This window comes from Gouania willdenowi, chromosome 13 (genome assembly GCF_900634775.1).
Source record: "Gouania willdenowi chromosome 13, fGouWil2.1, whole genome shotgun sequence".
Taxonomy (NCBI): domain Eukaryota; kingdom Metazoa; phylum Chordata; class Actinopteri; order Blenniiformes; family Gobiesocidae; genus Gouania; species Gouania willdenowi.
Genome location: NC_041056.1, coordinates 4,814,988 through 4,837,026, shown reverse-complemented (window position 1 = coordinate 4,837,026; position 22,039 = coordinate 4,814,988). Strand labels below are relative to the sequence as shown.

The 22,039-nt window shown below is 36.5% G+C and overlaps 1 protein-coding gene across 1 annotated transcript in view; it reads right to left on the bottom strand.

The window, feature by feature from the left end:
- tenm4 (teneurin transmembrane protein 4) overlaps positions 1 to 22,039 on the bottom strand; it is a 216,233-nt gene that overhangs the window by 45,382 nt on the left and 148,812 nt on the right. The window contains 5 exon segments of the mRNA XM_028464343.1: positions 2,068 to 2,222; positions 4,510 to 4,742; positions 13,102 to 13,351; positions 15,682 to 15,825; positions 16,976 to 17,243. Coding sequence (XP_028320144.1) covers positions 2,068 to 2,222; positions 4,510 to 4,742; positions 13,102 to 13,351; positions 15,682 to 15,825; positions 16,976 to 17,243 — 1,050 coding nt within the window.

The following is a 22,039-nucleotide window of genomic DNA, read 5'->3' as shown; positions in this document are numbered from 1 at the left end:
CATCATTGTAAAGCTGCAGTAACTCTGCTCGTGTCCTCGTGACTTGGCAATGGTGGGGATGGTGTGTGTGTGTGTGTGTGTTTGGAGGTAGGAGACCAGGGGATTCATTGGTGGGGGGTAGGAGGAGGGCTGGCGTTCCCCCGGGGCTGGAAATGGGCAGCCGAAGGCTTGGCTTCCTCTCCTGAATACATCATTTCACACAGAAAGCTCTTCTCTGCGTGTGCATCCGTGGCCCCCCTCAGGACCTGTTTGCTCGTAGTGAAAGTAACAAAATACCAGCGGCAGCCATCAATTGTCTCATGTAATAAAGCGCCTGAAATCCTCCACCGAGCGTGCGGCGGAAAAATGCAAATAAATAGGAATAAAAAAGCCGAAACCTCGAATCACCACGGAATTAGATACAAATGTGCCTCAGCGCCTCCGAAGGGAAGCCGCTGTTAGAGTGATGTGACCTTGCCTCGGGGCGTGTGCTCAGTCTGTTACGTGTGTGCGTGTGTGTGTGTACACGTGTTTGTGTGCATCAGTGAACATGTGTGCAGTGCAGGGATGGAGAGAGCCTCTGAGGTGAGAGGCCACGGTTCGTCATGGCCCTGCAGCGGTGGGCCGTCCGCCCACTGAGTTTAGCCCGTCATGGTCGCTCCACACACACACACACACACACACACACACACACACACGCACACTGGAAGCTTCTGGGCCATGGAGGCCACATCTGACTTTAGCAAAACGCATTCTGCTGCTGATAGTTTGGAGTTAATCTTTGATTTTCAAAGTCAGAAATGTAGAAAGCATGAAAATTTGTACATCGGGGTCTTTGGCAGCGGTGTAAAAAGTACTTTTCCACAAAGGCATCTGTATAAAATATAAGGTTCATCAAAATGTATTTGAAAAAAAATGTTAAAAAAAATCACTAATTAATTCAATTATATATATATATGTATATATTTTCATCTTTTGTAGTTTCACAATGTCCATTGATCATTTTAAAACAAAATAATGATTTACTCAGTAACGGTTGGGTGTAGAAATGTAACTAATTGGGTTATAAAATGAAAATACCTTAAGTTGAGGGCGTTTCTCAGCAAATTGTTTTTTAGGTACGATTAAAAAAGAGACCAATTAGATGAATTAATTACACAGAATAATTAATAATCGCACAATTTTTGTAATCTCTTGTCAGCACTAGTTTATACGTGTAACAGAACCAAAAATATGATAAGATTGAAATTTCCAATGCGAATGGTGGCCATCTTGGATTTTGTTCTGCGTACAATTTATGGTATTTTAAAATACATTATTGAATTCCTTGACCCTGAAAACCTGATTCAACTACCAACTGTCAGTCTTTCTCAGAGGCGTCTGCTGATCACTTTGATGTGTCCTAATGAGTTCTTTTGAAACATGTCAAAGAGATCAAAGTACATCAAAGTAAAAGCATATTTTAAAGTAAATTTCAAAGTACATTTTAAAGTAAATTTCCTCAAAACAAAGATGTCTGAATAAATGATTATTATTTTTAATTTCAAACTCTAGTTTTGTATGTTTTTATTGTTTTCTATTGTGTAAAACACATTGAATTACCTTGTGTATGAAATGAGCTACTGCGCTGCTAGCCTAGATCCACTGGTAGCAAAAAATAAAGTTCCCCATATAAGAAAACATCTATTATAGATGTGTTCTCATCTCGCACAGTTTGCTGAATAGTAATCTTGCATTAATTATTTATGAATCTTTAAATAATTGTTATATACTGTGATTGTCATAATGTGTATATTTGACCAATCACAATGTGTTTTTTTTTCCTTTTAAAAACCATTTGGAATTTAGCTGAAGTGAGCTAATAAGCTAATTCTATCCTATAATCCCCATTAGGCCCCCTGTCTACGTTGGAAACTAACTCAAAGGTCAAAGCAGTGCAGACTGGTAGCACGTGGCTACAGAAACTAAATCTCCAACGGGGGGTGTAAATGTCCTGCAGATGGGGGTTATTCAAGGAGAGAGTTTCAGGCTGAGAGACAGGAGAGAAGGCAGCAGCTGTGCAGGTGCAGCAGGTCACTGAGGTCATACCTGAGAGATGTCCATCACTGCGTCACAGCTCAGAGGTCGCGCAGAGGTCAGATCGTTGAAGCCCAGGAGGGTGGAGATGATCCCGTTCTGATCAATCCGACGAATCATGGTCCCGTCCACGAAGAATATAACACCGTACTTGTCTACGGTGATTCCTGGAGATTAAAACGTGGTGTAATGAGCACAGGAAGGAAGGAAGGAAGGAAGGAAGGAAGGAGGGAGGGAGGGAGGGAGGGAGGGAGGGAGGGAGGGATGGAAGGAAGGAAGGAAGGAAGGAAGGAAGGAAGCTTCTTCTTCTTCTGCTGCTTTTCTGTTTATCTGGGCCCTAATGTGATTAAATTAAAGGCTTTTCTGTGCAATAAAATGACAGACTAATCAAGGCAATGAAAACTAATGTGGTTAAATTTATTTTTTTAATCAATAGTGGGGAACAATAGAAATGTCAAACATGATGGGAGTACTGTACAGATTGATTCAATTACAACCAAATTTCATCAATACAGGGTTGTGCTGTAATTTTAGTGTTTTTCTCAGTTTCTTTGTATTTTTATTCATTTTTTGTGAGAGATTGATGTCATTTTGTGAGAGATTGATGTCATTTTGTGTATTTTTCTGTCATTTTTCTGTGTTCTAAAAAGTTATTTTAGTGTTTTGCCATTTTGTGTATGTTTTTGTCATTTTGTGTGTGTGTGTTAAGCCATTTCATTATTATTCCATTTTTGCGAGAGATTGGTGTCATTTTGTGTTTTTTTTTTGTCATTTTGTGTTTTTTAAGACATTTTAATGTTTTTGTCATTTTCTTAGTTTTTTGGAGTCATTCAATGTATTTTTATTTAATATTTACGTGAGACTAGTGCCATTTTGTGTATTTTTCTGTTATTTTGTGTATTTTTTGTCATTTTGTGTGTGTTTTTTAAGTCCTTTTAGTGTTTTTTGTCATTATCTTGAGTAATTTACTGTATTTTACTGTCATTTTGTGCATTTTTCTGTAATTTTCTGTGTGTTTTAAGTCCTTTTCTTGAGCCATTTTGTGTTCATTTTGTGTGTTTTTATTGGATTTTTGTGTATAAGTTTTCTCATTTAGTGTCAGACTAATCAAGGCAATGAAAACTAATGTGGTTGGATTTATTTTTTTTTAATCAATAGCGGGGAACAATAGAAATGTCAAACATGATGAGAGTACTGTACGTATTGATTCAATTACAACCAAATTTCATCAATGCAGGGTCGTGCTTTCTTGGTCGCCCTCCCACAGACAACAATGAGGAATAATCATATTCATAATCTATATATATATATATATATATATATTTATTCTAATAGGTTCGTTTAGGCAGCTAAAGGAGATGTCCATGTTTTCAATGCAGCGTGAGATGATATAAGTGCACGTCTCTAAAAGGACAATAGTGCTTCTGCACACATGAGTCATCATGTCATCCCTGTGGCGTGGACTAAACGGCCATGTGATTTAATGACTAATACATGATCCAATTGAGAAAGTAGCTAAAGCACATATAATCTATACAGCACAACCTATAATATAGAGAAGCTAAAATAGACTCGTCATCTAGATCAGGAATAAGAGACTTCTATTATCGTTGAAAGGTTGCAAAAATGTGATGTTATCAACATTCATGTCAGCATTTAGAAAAATGACAAATATGAGAATTAATACAGGAAGGAATGAAGGATTTTGTGTTTTTGGGTTTTTTTTTCTTCCCTTCATTCTTATATATTCTGTTCTTGTGTGTTTTTGGATCCATTTTGTGTCTTTTTGTCATTTTGTGTGTGTTTTCAAAATACATTTTAATGTTTTTTGTTCTTATCTTGAGTTATTTTGTGTATTTTTCTGTCATTGTGTTTAATTTTATTGTATTTTGTGTGAGATTAGTCTCGTTTTGTGACGGTTTCTGTCATTGTGTGTGTTTTTTTTAAGTCATTTTAGTGTTTTTTGTCATTTTGTGTATAACTGTTGTCATTTTGTGTAATTTATGTTATTAATGTGTAAAATTAATGTCATTTTTGTGCATTTGTCTGTGATTTTAGTTTTTTTTAAATCATTTTCTTGAGTAACTTTGTGTATTTTATGTCATTTTTATGTTTTAAAAAGTTATTTGTGTTTTGTCATTTTCCAAGATTTTTTTTAGTCATTTTGTGTATTTTTATTGTATTTTTGTGTAAGATTAGTGTCATTTTGTGTATTTTTCTGTCATTTTATGCCTTTGTCTATCATTTTATTTGTGTTTTTAAGTCATTGTAATGTTTTTTTAATCATTTACTTGAGTCTTTTTGTGATTCTTACTTTGAAGGGCACACAAAATTACAGTAGCTCATGTCTGATTTAGATAAATAGCTACATGTATGTACGGCACATGTTAGAAAAGTTGTTCAGTTTGCCTGTTCTACAGAAATCAAATAAATCATATATTCTGTATGCGTTACCTCTTGGGTTCGTCAGAGTTGCCTCCACAGCTTTGCCTCCGTCCCCACAGCGAGCGTCGTCGTATGGGAGGCACTGGTCTCCAGTACCAGCCACCAGCTCCAGGTTCTTGGCCACATCTTTGACCAAATTCAGCGACTTCAACCTGAACACCTTCTTGTTGCTGGTGTCTGAAAGGTACACGTTGTTGTTCACGGGGCTGGTGGCCAGGTAGTACTTGTGTGCGGGGCTGTTGCTGCGATGGAAAAAAGAGAAAGAGGTGAAAGCTCAAGTCAATAAAGCTGGAGGGATTACAGCTTTCAATAAGAGCTATTTTGTACATTCAATTAAATGGATTTAAAAGCCATTTAGTGAGTCATTTGCATCCCATTATGGCTTAAACCCAGGACATGGAGCGGGTAGAATGAAATGAGATTACATTTGACAAAACAAAACGAGATTAAACATTATATGACGGTAAAGCTTAAGACACGACTGTAGTGCAATTAGCTTAGCTCAGAGTTAGCTCAGAATTTGTTCCAAGAATCAGGAAATGCCATTTATTTAAATAATCTAAATAAATAGAAACAATTTGAGTTAAAAACCCCCAACAACAATCAACATTTCAGGTTTTTGTCATCGTAGGTTCCAAATGCATCTTGGGAAACTTGGACGTAAACTTCAGTGGGAACACTCATCATCCTAATCATACTTATAGTATATAGTAGACAGTATATACTCATTGAGTTTGTAGTGCTTTTTCAAGTGGAATTAATTTTGTTTAAGGAACTCCATAATCAGTTTAACTGTAATGTATTGAAATAAAGCAGGTTATAGATTGTTAGTCACATGATGCTTCCTTTTTAAAAAACACCTTTTTTGCTCTTACGGAGTGTGTCCTCTTGTTCCAAGTAATAACATTTTTCCTTTACACCACGTAAACAACTGAATTGAGATCATATAGAAGAGACGGCAGCAAAACGTCATTTGCAAATATGAAAACAACCCCAGCAGTAAAGCTCGGGGCCAATTTACGATGCACAAGAGAAAGTTTAAATATGATCCTGAGGTAATTGAGCACATTTATGATGAAAGAAAAAAAAAAGCTGCTTTTGAATTCTATTAAAGCCTGTGCATAATGACGGAAGAGTACCGCGGGGAAAGTAGAGGTATGCATTTATTTATCTAAAAAGACCTTAGTTCATCTAGTTTTAAGTTTTTAGTTGTTTACTTTCAGACTTTGGGAACAAAAAGAATAAGGTTTCTGTGCAAAACAATAACAGTTAGAGAATTAAAATTATTAAAGGTGCAGTCTGCAACTCTTAGAAAAGTGACTTTGTGTCATATTTGCTAAAGCAGTCACTATGTAAGGACAGCTTTATATCAAACTAGTAGTTTGTGTGAAAAAAACAGACTCATTGAGCCCCGCCCCCTGCTGCTCCTGCAGCCTTTGGCAGATCGCCAGAATGCACCGCGACCGAGCAAAAAGAACCAATCAGAGCCAGGATTGTGTTTGATGGACTGTCTGACAGCTGCTACTCACAGGCCCCGCCCCCTTCCCGGACCTGGAGCGCTGTCTTTTTTACAGTGTATGGTCTGGAGGAGTACAAGATGGAATTGGTGACTTTTCTGCTTGAAAGGTAATTACTGCTGCTTGATTTACATTATGTTTGATTTGTAATTGTTACACTAGAACTCTGTAGTGCATGTGTTGTTCATGTGGCTGCTGTAAGTGACACTGTGTTGTTGCTGCTGTTGCTGAGGTGTGTGCAAAAACGCTGCAGTAATATGCTTTTAACAGAGCATGTTATATTACTGTGATATTGCTGTCGGACAAACGTTAGCATGTTAGCTCCTCCGAGGGAGAGACTTTGGAATGTTTGGGGGCAGGGCAAGAGAGCAGCGGGGAGGGAGGGGGAGAGAGGGATCTGAGAGTTGCGGACTGCACCTTTAATGTCAAACTATTCCGTAGAAAAAAGTCAAGAAAAGCAGCAACAAGATATTTAAGCACCTACAACACCTTTTAATTTTGTTGTTGTTATTTTGTGTATTTTTTGTTGTCATCTTGTGTACTTCTCAGTTTTTTTTTGTGTGATATTGTTATTTTGTGTGTTTTTCCCCCATTTTGTGTTATTTTTGGATTTTTTTTTTTGTCCTTTTGTGTATTTTTTATTTTCTATGCTCTTGTTGGGTCGCGCATTTCGTTGTTGCTATTTTGTGTATTTTTGCTGTCAATTTCTGTATTTTTGTTGTAATTTTCTGTACTTCTACTTCTACTTGTTGTGTGATATTGTTATTTTGTGTGTTTTTGATCTCATTTTGTTATTTTTCTCTCCTTTTGTGTATTTTTCGTTTCATTTTTTTTCTGTCATGTGTGTCGCGGGCCACAAGTTGCTCATGCCTAAGCTACATAAACATATCGACTTTAACATCAAGTTTAACACAGTCTAAAGTTGCTTTCAAACTTGAGTTTATTTCTGGATTAAAAACCCAAATCTTGTGTCTCGTTGAGAGAGAAAACAGAGAATAAACAGCGCAGTAACCGCCACCTTTGACACGTGCACTCCTTAAGGCAGGATCCAGCACAGATTTACCAAAGCCCATAAACATTACGTAGAAACCTGTCACCAGGGCCTCCATTCTCCGTGGATTAAGATAATATTTCAACTTTAACCTGGAGGGCTCCTGTTATTGCTCGTGGACAGGGTGACGGTGCCAAAACTGACATTTTTAAATTTAATACAAGGAGAGAAACGAGTGGCTCCGTGAAATAATGTCATCTCCACTGGATAATTTCACATGACAATTGACCTTCAGTGAATCTGTGATGTCGGGACATGGAAGTCTTCCTCAGGCTATTACGTCATGTCACGGTCACATTCAGCTCACTGACCAGAGTTGACTCATATAGAATGTTTACAGTAGATTCCAGGTGGACAGTCACAGTTGGGCTCAATTACATACTGCAGTTATACATGTTCAATTACAATTAAAGCTGCAGGCAGCGATGAACGAGCCCTCGCACGCACACGTGGCGCGCGTTGAGGTCACGGTGTGTTGCACGTCCCGATGTGGCAGAAATTCTAAAGTGTTGAGACGTAGCTGACCATTGTCAAAGAGTATTTCACAAACTTTCCAATTAGAACTATGTCATCATTGTAATTCTTTTTAAATTACACAATTACAATTATAAATTGACCCCAACCATGGGTACAGTACACAAGGGGTGTCAAACTCATTTTTATTTTGGTTGAGGGGCCAAATACGGACCAGTTCCATCACAATTTAGGTGGAGAGATTAATAATTTCAATATTTATGTTCCCGTGTTTGCACTTCCAGTAATAAAATAAACATAAAGTATGGAAGGCATCAACAATATCTGAGCAATAAGTGAAAGATACTTCAATGTCCTTTGATTTAATATTTTTTTTGACCAATTTTTATTTAATTTGGGGAGATTTTGTGGAATAACTTGAGGAAAAATTGCAGGATTTTGGAAAAATTCAGAGTTCTTCTTTCAACAACATTTTATTTCATTTTCACTTTCTCCGAATCAGATGCTGTGAAGGCCCAAATTTGGCCCCCGGGCCTTGAGTTGGACACATATGCAGTAGATAGTTCATTTTCTTTAGGTGGAATCTTATTTATTTATTTATTTTTTTAATCGAGCAAAAGTGCACATTATATACAGATAACAAGGCATTTAAATGTCATTTACAAGCATCAATAGAACACTATATACTGTATATAAAATAGCAATATTAAAGTCAAAACATAATACATACATCAGGACTTTTAAAGGGGATAAATCAATAATACAGTAGAATACAGAGGTTTTTCTGTTAATGTAAATTGTTCAATAATTTATAACACGTTTTTTTTAATTTAATTTCAGCATTTTAAGGGATTTAAAATACTATAAAGACGAGTTCTGAAAGGCATTAACTTTAGCTGGAATCTTAATAAGTTAAATCTACTTTGCGTTCTGTTAGTTTCACATAGAAAGTGTATTTAACTACTCGCCACTATTCCTTCCCTGACCTTGAGCTATAACCATAAACTGCTTCTATATTCACAGACAACATTTAGTTTGGAGGAGATAATTGGATTTTGCTGCTCGCTGTCGTAAAGCTGGTTCCAGCCAATGGGGACGTCCGTAGCAGGGGGTCAATGAACAGTGAGATCCCCAACCTCCCGTTACTATTGCAAAGCTCACACATGAAGAAGAAGCAGCCACCCGTTTAATACAGACACATGCTGTGCAGACCTGGGTGAATCCGCTTCCTAAAATGCTAATGTGTTTGGAGTAAAACAGCATTGATATTAGAGCATATCCCCCGTGTGCGTGGTGTGTTCAGGTCAGTGTGGGAATGAAAAACCTCATACACAAAGGAAAGCATTGGGGACCTCAGAAACATGGTGGTGGTGTTGTTCGTTTGGTTTTTTACTCTCATGTGGTCAGTCGTGACCAGCATCACAAGGTTCTCCAACCTCACTTTGACAACACACACGTCTCAGTGACAGAGAATAAATCAATACAGTAGCTTTACAGCAGCTGAAGAGATTTCACACTTTCAAACTCAAGCTATACCGATAAAAAAATCTACTGAGAAACGACAGACGCAAGTTACGTAAAACCTAAATGACCAACCCATTACAAAACATTAAGATATTCTTCATTTAACGAGAAGACGATTTACAAACTTTTGACTAATCACTTAATATATGGGCGTGGCCATTTTGGAAATTTCAGCCAATCAGCGTTCACATAAAGAACGCTGACGTCATGTCGGGATCACTCCTATTTATTTCCAGTCTAATGTATCTCCAGGGTTCTCGCCATAAACTGTAAAAAAAAAAATGGACAAGACAATCTCCCTGGTGGAGTGAAGCTTTTATTTTTAGAGCTCCCCCTGCTGACTGGCTGCAGTACAGGTCATAATCCCCGCCTCCTCAATGATAACAGATGGGATGTGGGACAAAACGTAACGTTAAAATACTCGTCACCTAATTTCTTTTCCAAACCTGAACTCTGCTGTCATCATTAGTTCTTATCACCCTACATTGTGTTCAAGGGCTCATTTTTCTGTGAAGTTTGTTTTGAAATAAGTTATTTGAGGTTGAAAAACAGGATTTTACGTCACATATGACGACGATTGACAGCCTGGTTTGATGGTCTTGCGTAGCTCTCTTAGTGAATAGCAGGGACGTCGTGAAGGAAAGCCGAGATGTGTGATTTTCTTCATTTTTAAATACAGTACGTTTAGATATTTGAGTGTAAATATATGGTGGCTTTGTACTAACGTCTATGATCTGAACAAGACGTTGGTAGAATGTTCAACAAGAAACATACCTAAGTTTGTGGCGTAGCTAGGCTGCCTAAGTCATCAGGGCATTACACTAAATGGGCAGGGCGTGTTACCAGGGCTCCTCCCACCGGATCAAATTTGCCATATTTTGGCTTCAAGAGCGTTGAGTGGGAACAGCTGTAGTGCACGCCCACTGATTCTAGAAGTGCTGGTGAGCGTAGGGTCCCCTACACTGTGATTTTCATCCCCTACACTATGTTTCAACCAGCATAGGGGGCTTTTCTGGTTTTATTCCCCTTTTTAATCGGTACCGTTGTAGTAATTGTTGCACACTTGGACACAAAAGGAACTTCCAGGCGCTCAAGGGTTGTTTGAACTCTTTTTAACTGAGAAACACAGACATCAGCAGTAGTGGTGCAACAGATCATCATTGATCCGTGATCCGCAGGGATCTCTCTCCACGGTTTGAAACGCACGTGGTCTGCGGGTTGGTTGACAAAAAACAAAAAAAACCTTTTTACAATGATCCACACATCATTAGTAATGCCCCGATGAAGCCCGTTCCATTTGCCGTCCTTGTGTGTGTGTGTGTATGTGTGTGTGTGTGCGTAACTCCGTGTGTGCGCGTGCTTGATTGAGCGCTAGCATCTGTATGTGTGGTTCACGCTCCTGGTTGTTGTGTATCTGTGTGTAATTGCGTGAGAGTTGAAGAGAGACACACACACACACACACACACACACACACACACACACACACACACACACACACACACACAGGGAAGGAGAGAGAGAGAGAGAAAGGAACAGCTGTGTGTGTGTGTGTGTGCGTAATAAGTCAATGTGAATGTGAAATGATAAACTCAGATGTGTTTTCTGTTCCTTCTTTCATTCTATTTTGATGATGTCACATGCTAGTTTTTAAGTCACTCTCCATACACTTGGATGAAGGTGTCATGCCTTATATTTCACTTTAATTTTGTTTTTATATGATTCAAAATTGTCTTTAAGCATTGGATTGACACCTCAAGTTAAAAGTTTGTATTTAACGAACAGAAAAGTGTTGCACTAAGAGTTCTACAAATTAAATGGAGAACAAAGTTATTTGTCTTGTGTTTTTCTTTTTTTTTTTGCCGCCGAACCGAAAAATGATCCGATCCGATCCGTGACTTTTTTGATCCGTTGCACCACTAATCAGCAGCGCCGTCTATTTAATACAGATGTTCCCGTCTTTACCCGAGGACCCCTGCAGCCACTTAGCTGCCCCCGATATTGCCTGTGCCTTAATCACAGTCCAATATAAACATTGAGATTCAACTGGACACAGCGTGTAGCGACACATGAAGCTGCTCGTCATGTTTATGACTCAGAACGGATCAAACGGTTGCCAAACCTGAACACCGTCGAGTTGAAACGCGTTCGGCCTTAAAGAGACATTGACTTAATTCGGCTTCGGACGGTTTTGGGGCGTGTTTTCTTTTTTTGGCCTGATTAAAGCTCTACTGTGTGCATCCTCCGCTTTGTAAACCACAATCACCGTCCAATATAAACAGTTGGCTTCATAATATAAACAAAAACAATGAAATAAAACAGCAGAAAAATATTATATTAATGAGTTTGTTGGGAGGGGGGCGTGTCCCTAACAGTTCCAATATCACTGCTGGTCCCACATAATACCTCATTTAAGTTTGAAAATGGTGTCTTTTAGATCAAATGTTATTTCTTGTCTCTACAGTGTCTGAGTGTTTATTAGTGAAGGATCTTTACCAAGCATCATCATAACTTTTGGCTTTAAAGTAAATCAGTAACAAAGATTAAAACATTTTTTTAGCTTTACATGATAAAATTTGGCGCTCATTATGAAGGAAATAATGTTTCAGACGTGATCCCTCTACGCTATCTTACTAAAGATACTGTATATACACAAATGCTTCAAAGCTGAACAAGGAAGACAGCTTAAAACGGGGAAGTCTGCGTTACCATGACAACCTCATCCAACCACTCGGAGCACTTTGTTGTGTCGTCGTTAAGTCACATTTGGTCAAACATGTCAAAAACATGTTTAAAGTGATTTTATTTCATGTGCAGCTTCTAAATCACCTCTCATCCACATTTTTTGGGGCATTTTTATGCCTTTATTCTAATAATCTTGTAGATTAGATTAGATTATACTTTATTTCATCACACAGTGGGAAAAAATAACATGTTACAGGAGGCAGACACACAAAGAGCAACGTGCATGCAAGAAAACTAAATACGAAAACACAAAAAGGAAAATTTAGGGGAAAAAAATGAATAAATAATAGATAATATTGGCCAAGATAACAGTACAGAAAATATATAAATAAGTGGTAAGTGGGGTTTTGGGTGTAATGGGTAATATTGCACATAGTAAGGCAGTGGAAGAACATTATTATTATTATTATTATTATGATAGTTATTATTATTATTATTATTATTATTATTATTATTATTATTATTATTATTATTATTATCATTATCATTATTATTATTATTATTAGTATGATAGTTATTATTATTATTATTATTATTATTATCATTATCATTATCATTATCATTATCATTATTATTATTATTATTATTATTATGATAGTTATTATTATTATTATTATTATCATTATCATTATCATTATTATTATTATTATTATCATTATTATTATTATTATTATTATTATTTTTTTTTTATCATTACACATATTAAAATTATAATTATAAATATTATAAATAATGATATTGCCATAATTAATACAGTATGTATGTTGTTGTTGTTATTATCAATAATAACAACTTTGTCAATTTTTCATGTTATTTAAAAAAATATTTTGAAATTTCAGATTTTTTAACAGAAAAATACATGAGTGTTTCAGCTGAGCTGTTTTTGTCATTTCCGTTGATTTTTAATAATGTCTGAAAAGAATGATCCATCATTCCAAGTTTTTTGCTCCTTTTCAAACGTGTATAATTAAACACACTGTGGCTTTGCTTACCTATGCCTGAAGTCTTTATTTCTGTCAAAGATTGCCAAAAGCAGCAGAAACAGGAAAAAAGGAGGAGGAAAAAGGAGAGATCATGTTAGTAGATGGAAGGCAGAGAGGATAGAAACAGGAAAAAAGAGTAAAAAAAAACACTTCAGCTATAAGATGACATCACACAACCTTCAGTGAGCTCTATAGCTGAAACAGGTAAATAAGAAACGCAGGAACCATCAAACGTTGCCTTCAGGCCAATCTCAGAAACACCTCAGTGGTCCTCGACCCGCGCGCGTGTGTGTGTGTGTGTGTTCTAACCTGAGCTCCAGGATGCTGGTGACGTTCCCCGTGGTGAAAATCCTCCTCACGTAGTTGAAATCGCCCACGTACAGACTTCCATCTGAGGCGCAGGCCAGCGCCACCGGGGCCATCATCTTGTTTCCGTCTGCGAGGCCATTACAGCTGGGGCAGGAGATGCTGCGCCTGCGTCCGTTGCCCATCACGCTGCCGATTACAGGAGGTTGCTGGGAGATGAAGATGTTCTCCCCGTTGCCCTTGTGAAGAATACCTGAGGAAGGAGGAGAAGGTGAGGCTCTGATTTGAATTCACGGCTCGTACGAAGACGTCTGGTCGGATAACGGAGGAGAAAGCTCAGAAAAACAAGGCCTTCTAGAGCAGTGTTTCTCAAATGGAGGTACGTGTACCCCTAGGGGTACGCAATGGCGAGAGAGTGGAAAATAAACAAATGAAATCATTAAAAATATGGGGTTTTATAATGTTTATTTTTAGTTAAAATTACCAGCAGACCACGAAACGACAACAAAAACACAGAATAAGAAAAAAATATATCACGTATAGTAAAAAAGAACAGAAAACAACAAAATGACAACAAAAACACACACACATAAAGAAAGAAAAATACTTACATAAAACCACAACAAAGACTAAATACACAAGATCACTACAAAATACACAAAAATAACAGAGAAACACCAAAAACACACACACTGAGAGAGAATAACTCGAATAAAATCAACAACACACAAAAACGACAACAAAAAACACACAAAATAAGAAAAAAAAAATACTGGATAATAAAAAAAAAACATAAACAACAACAAAATACACAAAATCACACCAAAAACACACAAAAAGATGATGAAATGATCTTGATTAGAACATGAACTAAAAATACCAGTTAGTCGAAAATGATCAAAACTATAGAAATAAATCTATTGAGTGGACACTAAATACTGTTTCTGTCCAATGAGGTTCTTTAAAATATGTTTTCACTCCTTTATTCCATCATGACATCAAAATTTTGTGGTCGGACAAAGGAGCAATTTTAATTCAGAAATAAAAGAAAGGGGTACTTGAGCCAAAAAAGTTTGAGAGCCACTGCTTTAAAGCTGTATTTGGTCCCTCAACTAAAATGAGTTTGAAACCCCTGTTGTATGGTAATAAAAGACCCAAAATGTGCCAGCAAGTATTTTATAGATTCATTTAAAGAGGAAACGAGAGGTTTTTAATCTACAATAGGAACAGTATATTAGCTGTTAGCTCTTCCTGTTTGATATATAGCTATGTGTAAAAAAAGGACTATTATTAAGTATATTCTCTAATTTTGCCTTAGATTGTTGCACTGAGTTGTATTTTATTTCCTAAATGACCCACTAGTGGTCATACCGCCCAGCCCTAACTAGAACTATAACTGAAATAGTCATCATGACTAACTTTTGACTAAAACCAAGTTGCATTTTAGTCAAAACAATGGGACTAAAACTACTAAATCAACATTTTTGGTTAAAATTACCACTGTTGATGAACCGTATTGATCAACCATTGGTAAAAAAAAAAATGAGTCTGATAATAAAATGCAAATATGTTCCTGCAGCCAAATCCTCATAATCATATTTGAAAGCCAACATCTGCACGTCTGAGGAAGTATTTCCTGCTTCTGACGGTATTTGATGCTTTTTTTTTTGGAGCATCTCAGCATTTGGTCAATCAGAGACAATCAGCCATGCATCGCCTTCCTAGGACATGATTTAATCTCAGGCTCTGCTGCTGCGGGGAGACGCAGGCTGACAGCAATTAAAGCAGGGATGGATCTGAAAAATGCCCAGCGTGAGCAGGACGAGGGGAGGGGGTGGTGGAGGTGGTGGAGGACAACACCGGAGTAGCAGCTCTAATTCAGATTCAGCAGCTTTTTAGTGTGACGGATCAGAGTGCCTCCTTTCCACAGCACTTTTCAAGTGCATCTCATCTGCTCTGATGAGACCTTTCAGCCACATCCACACAGAGAGACTCTGGTAGTGACAGGCCTGTTGGTGCCTCTCAGCACTCATTTACAGGGAACAAGAAAATTCATCTGTCCTTAACAAAATAAGTCGTAAATAAGTACGGCATCCACTGAAGGAAAAGACTTACCACTGCAGTGGAAGCAATGCTGTCTGTATAGATAATACATCAATACAGTTTACAATCTGTCAGACACAATTTAAATAAGGAAAAATATAGAACAACCAACCAATTCATCAGAAACTGAGTAAAACATCTACAGACTCCACACATAAAGACAAAAAAAGATCTGGCAAGTTTTCAGCAAAGTTTTGATCGTAACGTCTGAGTGAAAAAAGAAGAATCGAAATGCAAACATCTTCGTAACGGTTCCGGAACTGGATGTTAGGAACCGGTTCCTATTTGCCCAACCCGACCACAGACCAAAGGATAATTTTATAAAACACAAGATCATCTGGTGTTTGCCGTGCATGACCAGGAAGGGATAAAACCAGAACAAAAACAGCCTGTTTATCTTTCTATGTGTGCATCCTGCTATAGATAACTTTACTGTAGGTTTTTGACCAAACAGAAAAGCTTGAGTAAACCATGACTCACCACTTTGGATATTTAGAGCATGATGGTTGCTAATAGTCCATCCTCCAAGTTTGGAAGCAGTGGTTTCATACCCCTGCAGAACAGCAGTCCTCTTCTCCCATAGAATGAGGTCTGGACACGACTCGTACTCGAAACCCACCGACACTGAAAAAGATAAACAAGTGCACGGATGAAGAAAATGAACACATGAATCCTTAAAATAGAAAATATCTCTTACAAATAATGACAATAGCAGCAATTAAATGAATTACAGTGTATTGGCTGAAACAAAACCCCCCAATATACAATATCTATACTGTATATATATATATATAATATGGACTGAAAAACTTCGAGTTATATCACACATGGAGGATTTTTGTTCAATTACAATTGACTTATGATTACAGTTACCAGCATTTTTTCCAACTACAATTCAATTACAATTATTTCTGATCCTCAGAGTGTCAATTACAACTACGTTCTCAATTACTTAAGTTCAATTACAATTAATCACAATTACTGAGCCTGAAATAACTGACCTAATAAAAGTAAACATTCGTCTTGTGTTAGCTTTCTGTTAGCATCTCTTATGATAACAGGTCCTAAATCAGCTGTAAAATACACTAAAAATATATAAATATCTATCATCTTTCTTTCCTGTCTATTCCTAATTATGAAAATATAGGTTTTAATATTTTTGGTGTGGACGTCTGATCCTTTTTCATGTCAGTATACCCCTAGATTGAAATATTTTTTAAATGGTAAAATGTGGGAATACTTGATATGAAACATATTTCAATAATTGTTAACTACATTTGTGTATAAATGTACATAGAACTGTGACATAAATCCCAAGTTTAGCGTTAAATTATAATTGACAGCACATTTTTTAAAAAATTACAATTACAATTATGCCATAACTGTAATTAATTATTATTTATGCAATTACAATTACTGTGTAATTGACCCCAACCCTGATCCAAACCAATCTTGTCAATCCCACATATCTGGTTTTTGTTTTTATTCATATTATTTTGTTTCCCCTGTTTATTTTTATTTTTCTTTCATTAATCCTCACCTGGTTGTCTTTATGAATAACATCACTTTACTAAAGTAATGTAATTGTGGCTGAAATATGTTCAGATCTGCTATTGTTAACATATGATTGTTACTATCTGTCAATCACAACACAAGATGGATGCAGCTGTAAAAATTTTAGAAAATGTAATACGTTAGAAAATTGTGTTTGAAAATGTACCAGTTGTATACTTCGAAAATAGAAAATAAGTTCTAAAAGCTTCTAAAAACGTACCGAAAGCTTCAGACAAGCCGTAGACCTTCTGGCTGTAAACGTCCGTTTTGTCCCAAACGAAGTCATAGGCCAGGTTGGGGGCCGCAGGGAACCACTTCCTGAAGAGCCGGCCCTCCACGGCCACCATGAGGTGAACCTTCATCAGGTTGAAGGGGATGGTGGAGTGGGTGAGGGTCAGCCTCAGGATGGATTTATACCCAGCGCTCCTGCTGCTCAGATAGCCGAGCGTCATTTCTGTCCCTGGAATCGGTATTTCCTCCTGCAGAGACTGTGAGGAAACAGAAAACAATACAAGAAGACAGTCATCAACATCCCCCACCAGATTGGTTCTCATTATAACCACAACCTTTTCCTAAATGTCCTAAATCAAAGAACTTAGATGTATACATAAGAAAATATTATCACATCAGAATATAAAATTACTAACTATCCTAAACGGTTTCTAAGAAAAGCTGTCCCCTTTGAAGTTACCATGAAGAGTAAAAAAAAAAACGGAACAAGGGCAATAACTCCAGAAAAAATAATTGTACGCTTCTCATTTTCAAACTCCATCAAGGTATTGTTACCATGAAGCCACACATCGAATTTGGTTATCCTATCTTAAACAGTTTCTGAGAAAAGCTGTCAGAGTAAAAACAAAAACGGAACAAGGGCAATAACTCCAGAAAAAAAATATTGTGCACTTCTCATTTTCAAACTCCATCAAGATATTGATACTCTGAATCCACACACCAAATTTGGTTATCCTATCTTAAACGGTTTCTAAGAAACGCGAACCCCTCTGAAGATACTGTACCTCGAACAGAGTCAAAAAAACGGAACAAGGGCAATAACTCTGGAAAAAAATATTGCGTGCTTCTCATTTTCAAGTTCCATCACGGTATTGATACCCTGAAGCCACACATCGAATTTGGTTATCCTACCTTAAACAGTATCAGAGAAAAACTGTCCCCTTTAACTGGGATAGACGGACGGACGGAGCTCAAACCTACATCCTACTTTCACTTTGTGGCGGGGTATAACAAGTAAGACAAACACCAGCAATCTTAAGATAATGTGTTTTTTTTTAGCACATAAATGATTGGTTTTAGTTAGTCAGAGGCCACCACATTGTCACATTTTGTTTCATAGACCCAAGGGAGTGTTTGAAAGCTCAACCGGAGGACAATTATGCTCTTGTGTATAATTGCATTTGATGAAGGATTTCTTCATTATGTACTCCAATGTGTTTTCTTCATATTAGATGTATTTATAGAAAGCCCTCTGTGGACTGCATTTGTCACAGGTGTCTATACGGCAACGACATTGTGCTCTACATTCACAACCTACACAGAAAAATAAGTCATTTACTTAATTTATTTAAAATGTTGAGTTAAATTTAGCTTTGGAAGCAGAAAGATCATAATTTTTCCATCAAATAGTCACTGTAAACCAAATAAAAACACTGTTTTAATCAATTTTTATCTAAATGGCCACAGGTGTACTCGTTTTAAATACTAACAACACCAACTAAAGACAATAAGTGAAACAGATTACTTAATACCTATTCTAATTGGTTTTTTTTCATTTATCATATATTGTTACTTTCACAATATACCATTTTCTTTATACAATCACTGAACTTAGATCTTCCCTTCAACAAGTGGTATTGAATCATTAAGGGGATTATCAAAAATAATATACAGCTGTAACTAATACTGTGATAATTTGTACATTTATCGCTGAAAAATTCAAGCTTAACAGTCTCGTTTCTATAAACAAGACAAACTTCCAGTGAGAATTCCATTTCCATATTACATGAAATTTCAATGAAATAAAATACAAGTATTTCTATAAAATGTAACAAAATGAAATAAATTAAAAATAAAATGAAGTTTTACAGCATCGTCACAAAAACAGTATTTGAAACGTTTTTATTTAGCACAAAAAATAGGTAAAGTTCTAAATTCCTATGCTTTTCGGATGGCGTCTACCATGCAGCTTTGAGTCATTCCTAAAGCCGTTACTTGTCACTGTGAGCCTGGGCTTGTTACTTGGTTCCGTCGTGTTTATTCGCAGACTGAATGATGGCTGTACTCTTATTTATATGGCTGTTCTGGGGCTGCCTCTTCGCTATCTTCAGCTGTATATCACCTGGAGATCTAAAGGAGGTTAATCTGTCCACTGCACGGACGTTCACTAAAAATGTGCCAAGTCGACTTGGTAAGAAATGTTTTCAGTTTGCAGCTCCTTCTGCAGAACCGACTATACCTAAAGCAGGTTGACTTCTTAAAATGCATCTTAAAGATATCGGTAAACAAACACCTGCAATATTACAACGTCACAAGTTGTAAAGTACCATCGAGGGTATGAGTTGAAAAGGTCAAATGTCCAGAGTTAAAGTTAAATAAAAACAATCCAAAAATGTTTTCATAACCCATTATCGTCTATTGCAGTGGTTCTTAAACTTTTTCTGTTGCATCCATTATTAAAGTGTAAGTACATCCCCAAGTTTTTGTTGGAATTCTACATTATCATTATCTTAGCATTAATTTTAGCATAGCATTAGCTTAGTATTTTAGTATTAACTTAACAATAACATTAACTTAAAATTAGCATTAGCCGAGCATTAGCTAAGTATAAACTAAGTATTAACATAGAATTAGCATTAGCTAAGTATTAACCTAGTATTAACTTTGAATTAGTATTAGCCGAGCAATAGTGTTAGCCAAGCTTAGCATTAGCATGAATATTAAATCAGTATTAGCTGTAAGCTATCATTAGCCTAGCATTAGCTAAGTATTAACTTAAAAATAACATTAACCTAGCATTAGCTAAGTATCAACCTAGTATTAACTTAGAAATAGGATTAGTTTAGCATTAGCCTATTATTAATTTAGAATTAGCATTAGCTAAGCATTAACCTAGTATTAACTTAGAATTAGAATTAGCCTAACATTAGCTAAGTATTAACCTAGAATTAACTTAGACTGAGCCTTAGCCTAGCAATAGCGTTCTCCAACTATTATACTAGTATAAGCTTAGCATTAGCATTAATATTAGATCAGCTAGGCATTAGCAGTAAGCTAGCATTAGCCTAGAAAATAGGTTCAAGGATCTGAAACAATCTAAATAAAGTTGGAAAAAAGTTGAAAAAAGTTGAAAAATTGTGAATATTCAAACTGATTAAAAGAAAAATAAATAAATAAATAAAATGTGCCATCACATACATTAGATCAGTAAAGTATCCATAACAGAAACTATTCTAAACCACTAGTCAATGGTCTCAGTGTATCGTCCCCACTCCTAATGTCAGTTTATTTGAACAGTAGCAGTAGCATCAGTTCTGTTGCCAGATTTGGCAAGAAATACTTTGTAAATCTTTGGTTTTGTGGACGAAAACAAAACCCAGAAATGAGATTGACCTTCATAGATTGTTGGAGACGCATATGCATAAAAACTTTGAATGATTCTTGTCTATATCTGCATTATATTTGTGCATGTGTATATTTATATTATTATTGTTATTATTATTATTATTATTAATAATTTATTGTCATTCTAATGTAATGTGTGCACTTGTATTCAATCCATATTTAATTAGGTTTTCTTTTTTATCTTCTTTGTTTAGTGTTTCTTCTTTTCATTTGTAATATTTCTCGAGCCTCTGCAACAAAGTCATTTTCCCTTGTAATCAATAAAGTATATCTGATTCTGAGTCACAGGTACCTAGAAGTAACAGTACTTGATTTTCGAGTTGACTAAGATATAAAGCTGGTAATCACAATGTATAAATAATAACAATAATAATTTAATTTATTTAAAAGCACCTTTCAGGCCAATAAAAACAGAAAAATAAAAACAGTGCAATACATTAAAAACAGTATAATACAAAATACGGCATGTACAAAAAAAAAAAAAAAACAGAGAAAAAGAAAACTGTGAATGCAACCATGTCAGAAATAAACTGAATAAATAAATAAATAGGTGAAATTAGGGAGTGGGTATGAGGTTTGTTTCCATGGAAATGCTTAAATACTGTAGAGATATAATTAAACACAGCCTAAGTGAGGGGTCAGAGGTCAACCAGTGTCCAAGCACCGCTATGAATAATTAGGCCTAAATTAAATCAGCCTGTCACTGTAGTAAATGTAAAATAGCGTAAGGAGGTTATTTACAACACTAGTAACACAAGTATCACTTATAGACTTTCCGACGCCGCTGCATTTTATGATAAAGTGCTTCATGATCGTCTTCACGAGTGTAAAAAGGATGATGTTCCTGAGCAGTGCTGCTTCAAATAGGAAGCAAGGCCACTAATATTAGTCTGTCAACGTCATAAAATTGCTGATGCAACATCGATCTGGTGAAGTAAAGGTGCGAACAGCACAATGGAAACACAAACGCACAGCTATTAACACTTAAAAACTACTTTCCCAGTGTTTTCGTCAGAAAAAGTTGTAGTAATGTGGAAAAATGCTTAATAATGTGAAAAAACTACAATTAAAACTAATTTGTGTGCTGCTGACTGATTATCACCTTGCTTTAAAGGGAACGTGACGCACATTGAAATGAGGCCTAATTTCTACACAACGGTGACAAATCTGTCACGTGGCAGGTTCATAATGGCACCTTTACTTGATGAATGGTCTGAGTCTCTCCCAGCAGATTGGCGAGAGCAACGACGCAGAATACGAGATGAGGGGCGAAGGTACGGTGCACATTTTAGGACATCCTCAGGTTTCACAGTGAGGAATCAGGTATCAGGAAAACTGACTCATGACTCAGCAAAACCTCCGTCAGATAAAAAGGCCTCACTTGTCAAAACAAACGCTGTCAAATGCAATCGCCCGAGACTCGACGGCCTCAGTCCGTAAAAAACGACATAGCGTTTTTATTTAAAAGCATACCGTGGACTTTGTGACCTAAAGGTTTGACCCATATGAGTTATTTAAAATGATTCCTCAGGCCAATATACAGCGTGTGACAGTATCAATGCTCTGAGCGGGACTTCCCTCTTGACATACCGACTATGTAAGTTTGGAGAGACGGACCGTCTTTCACCAGGTCATGTGACCGGGAGGA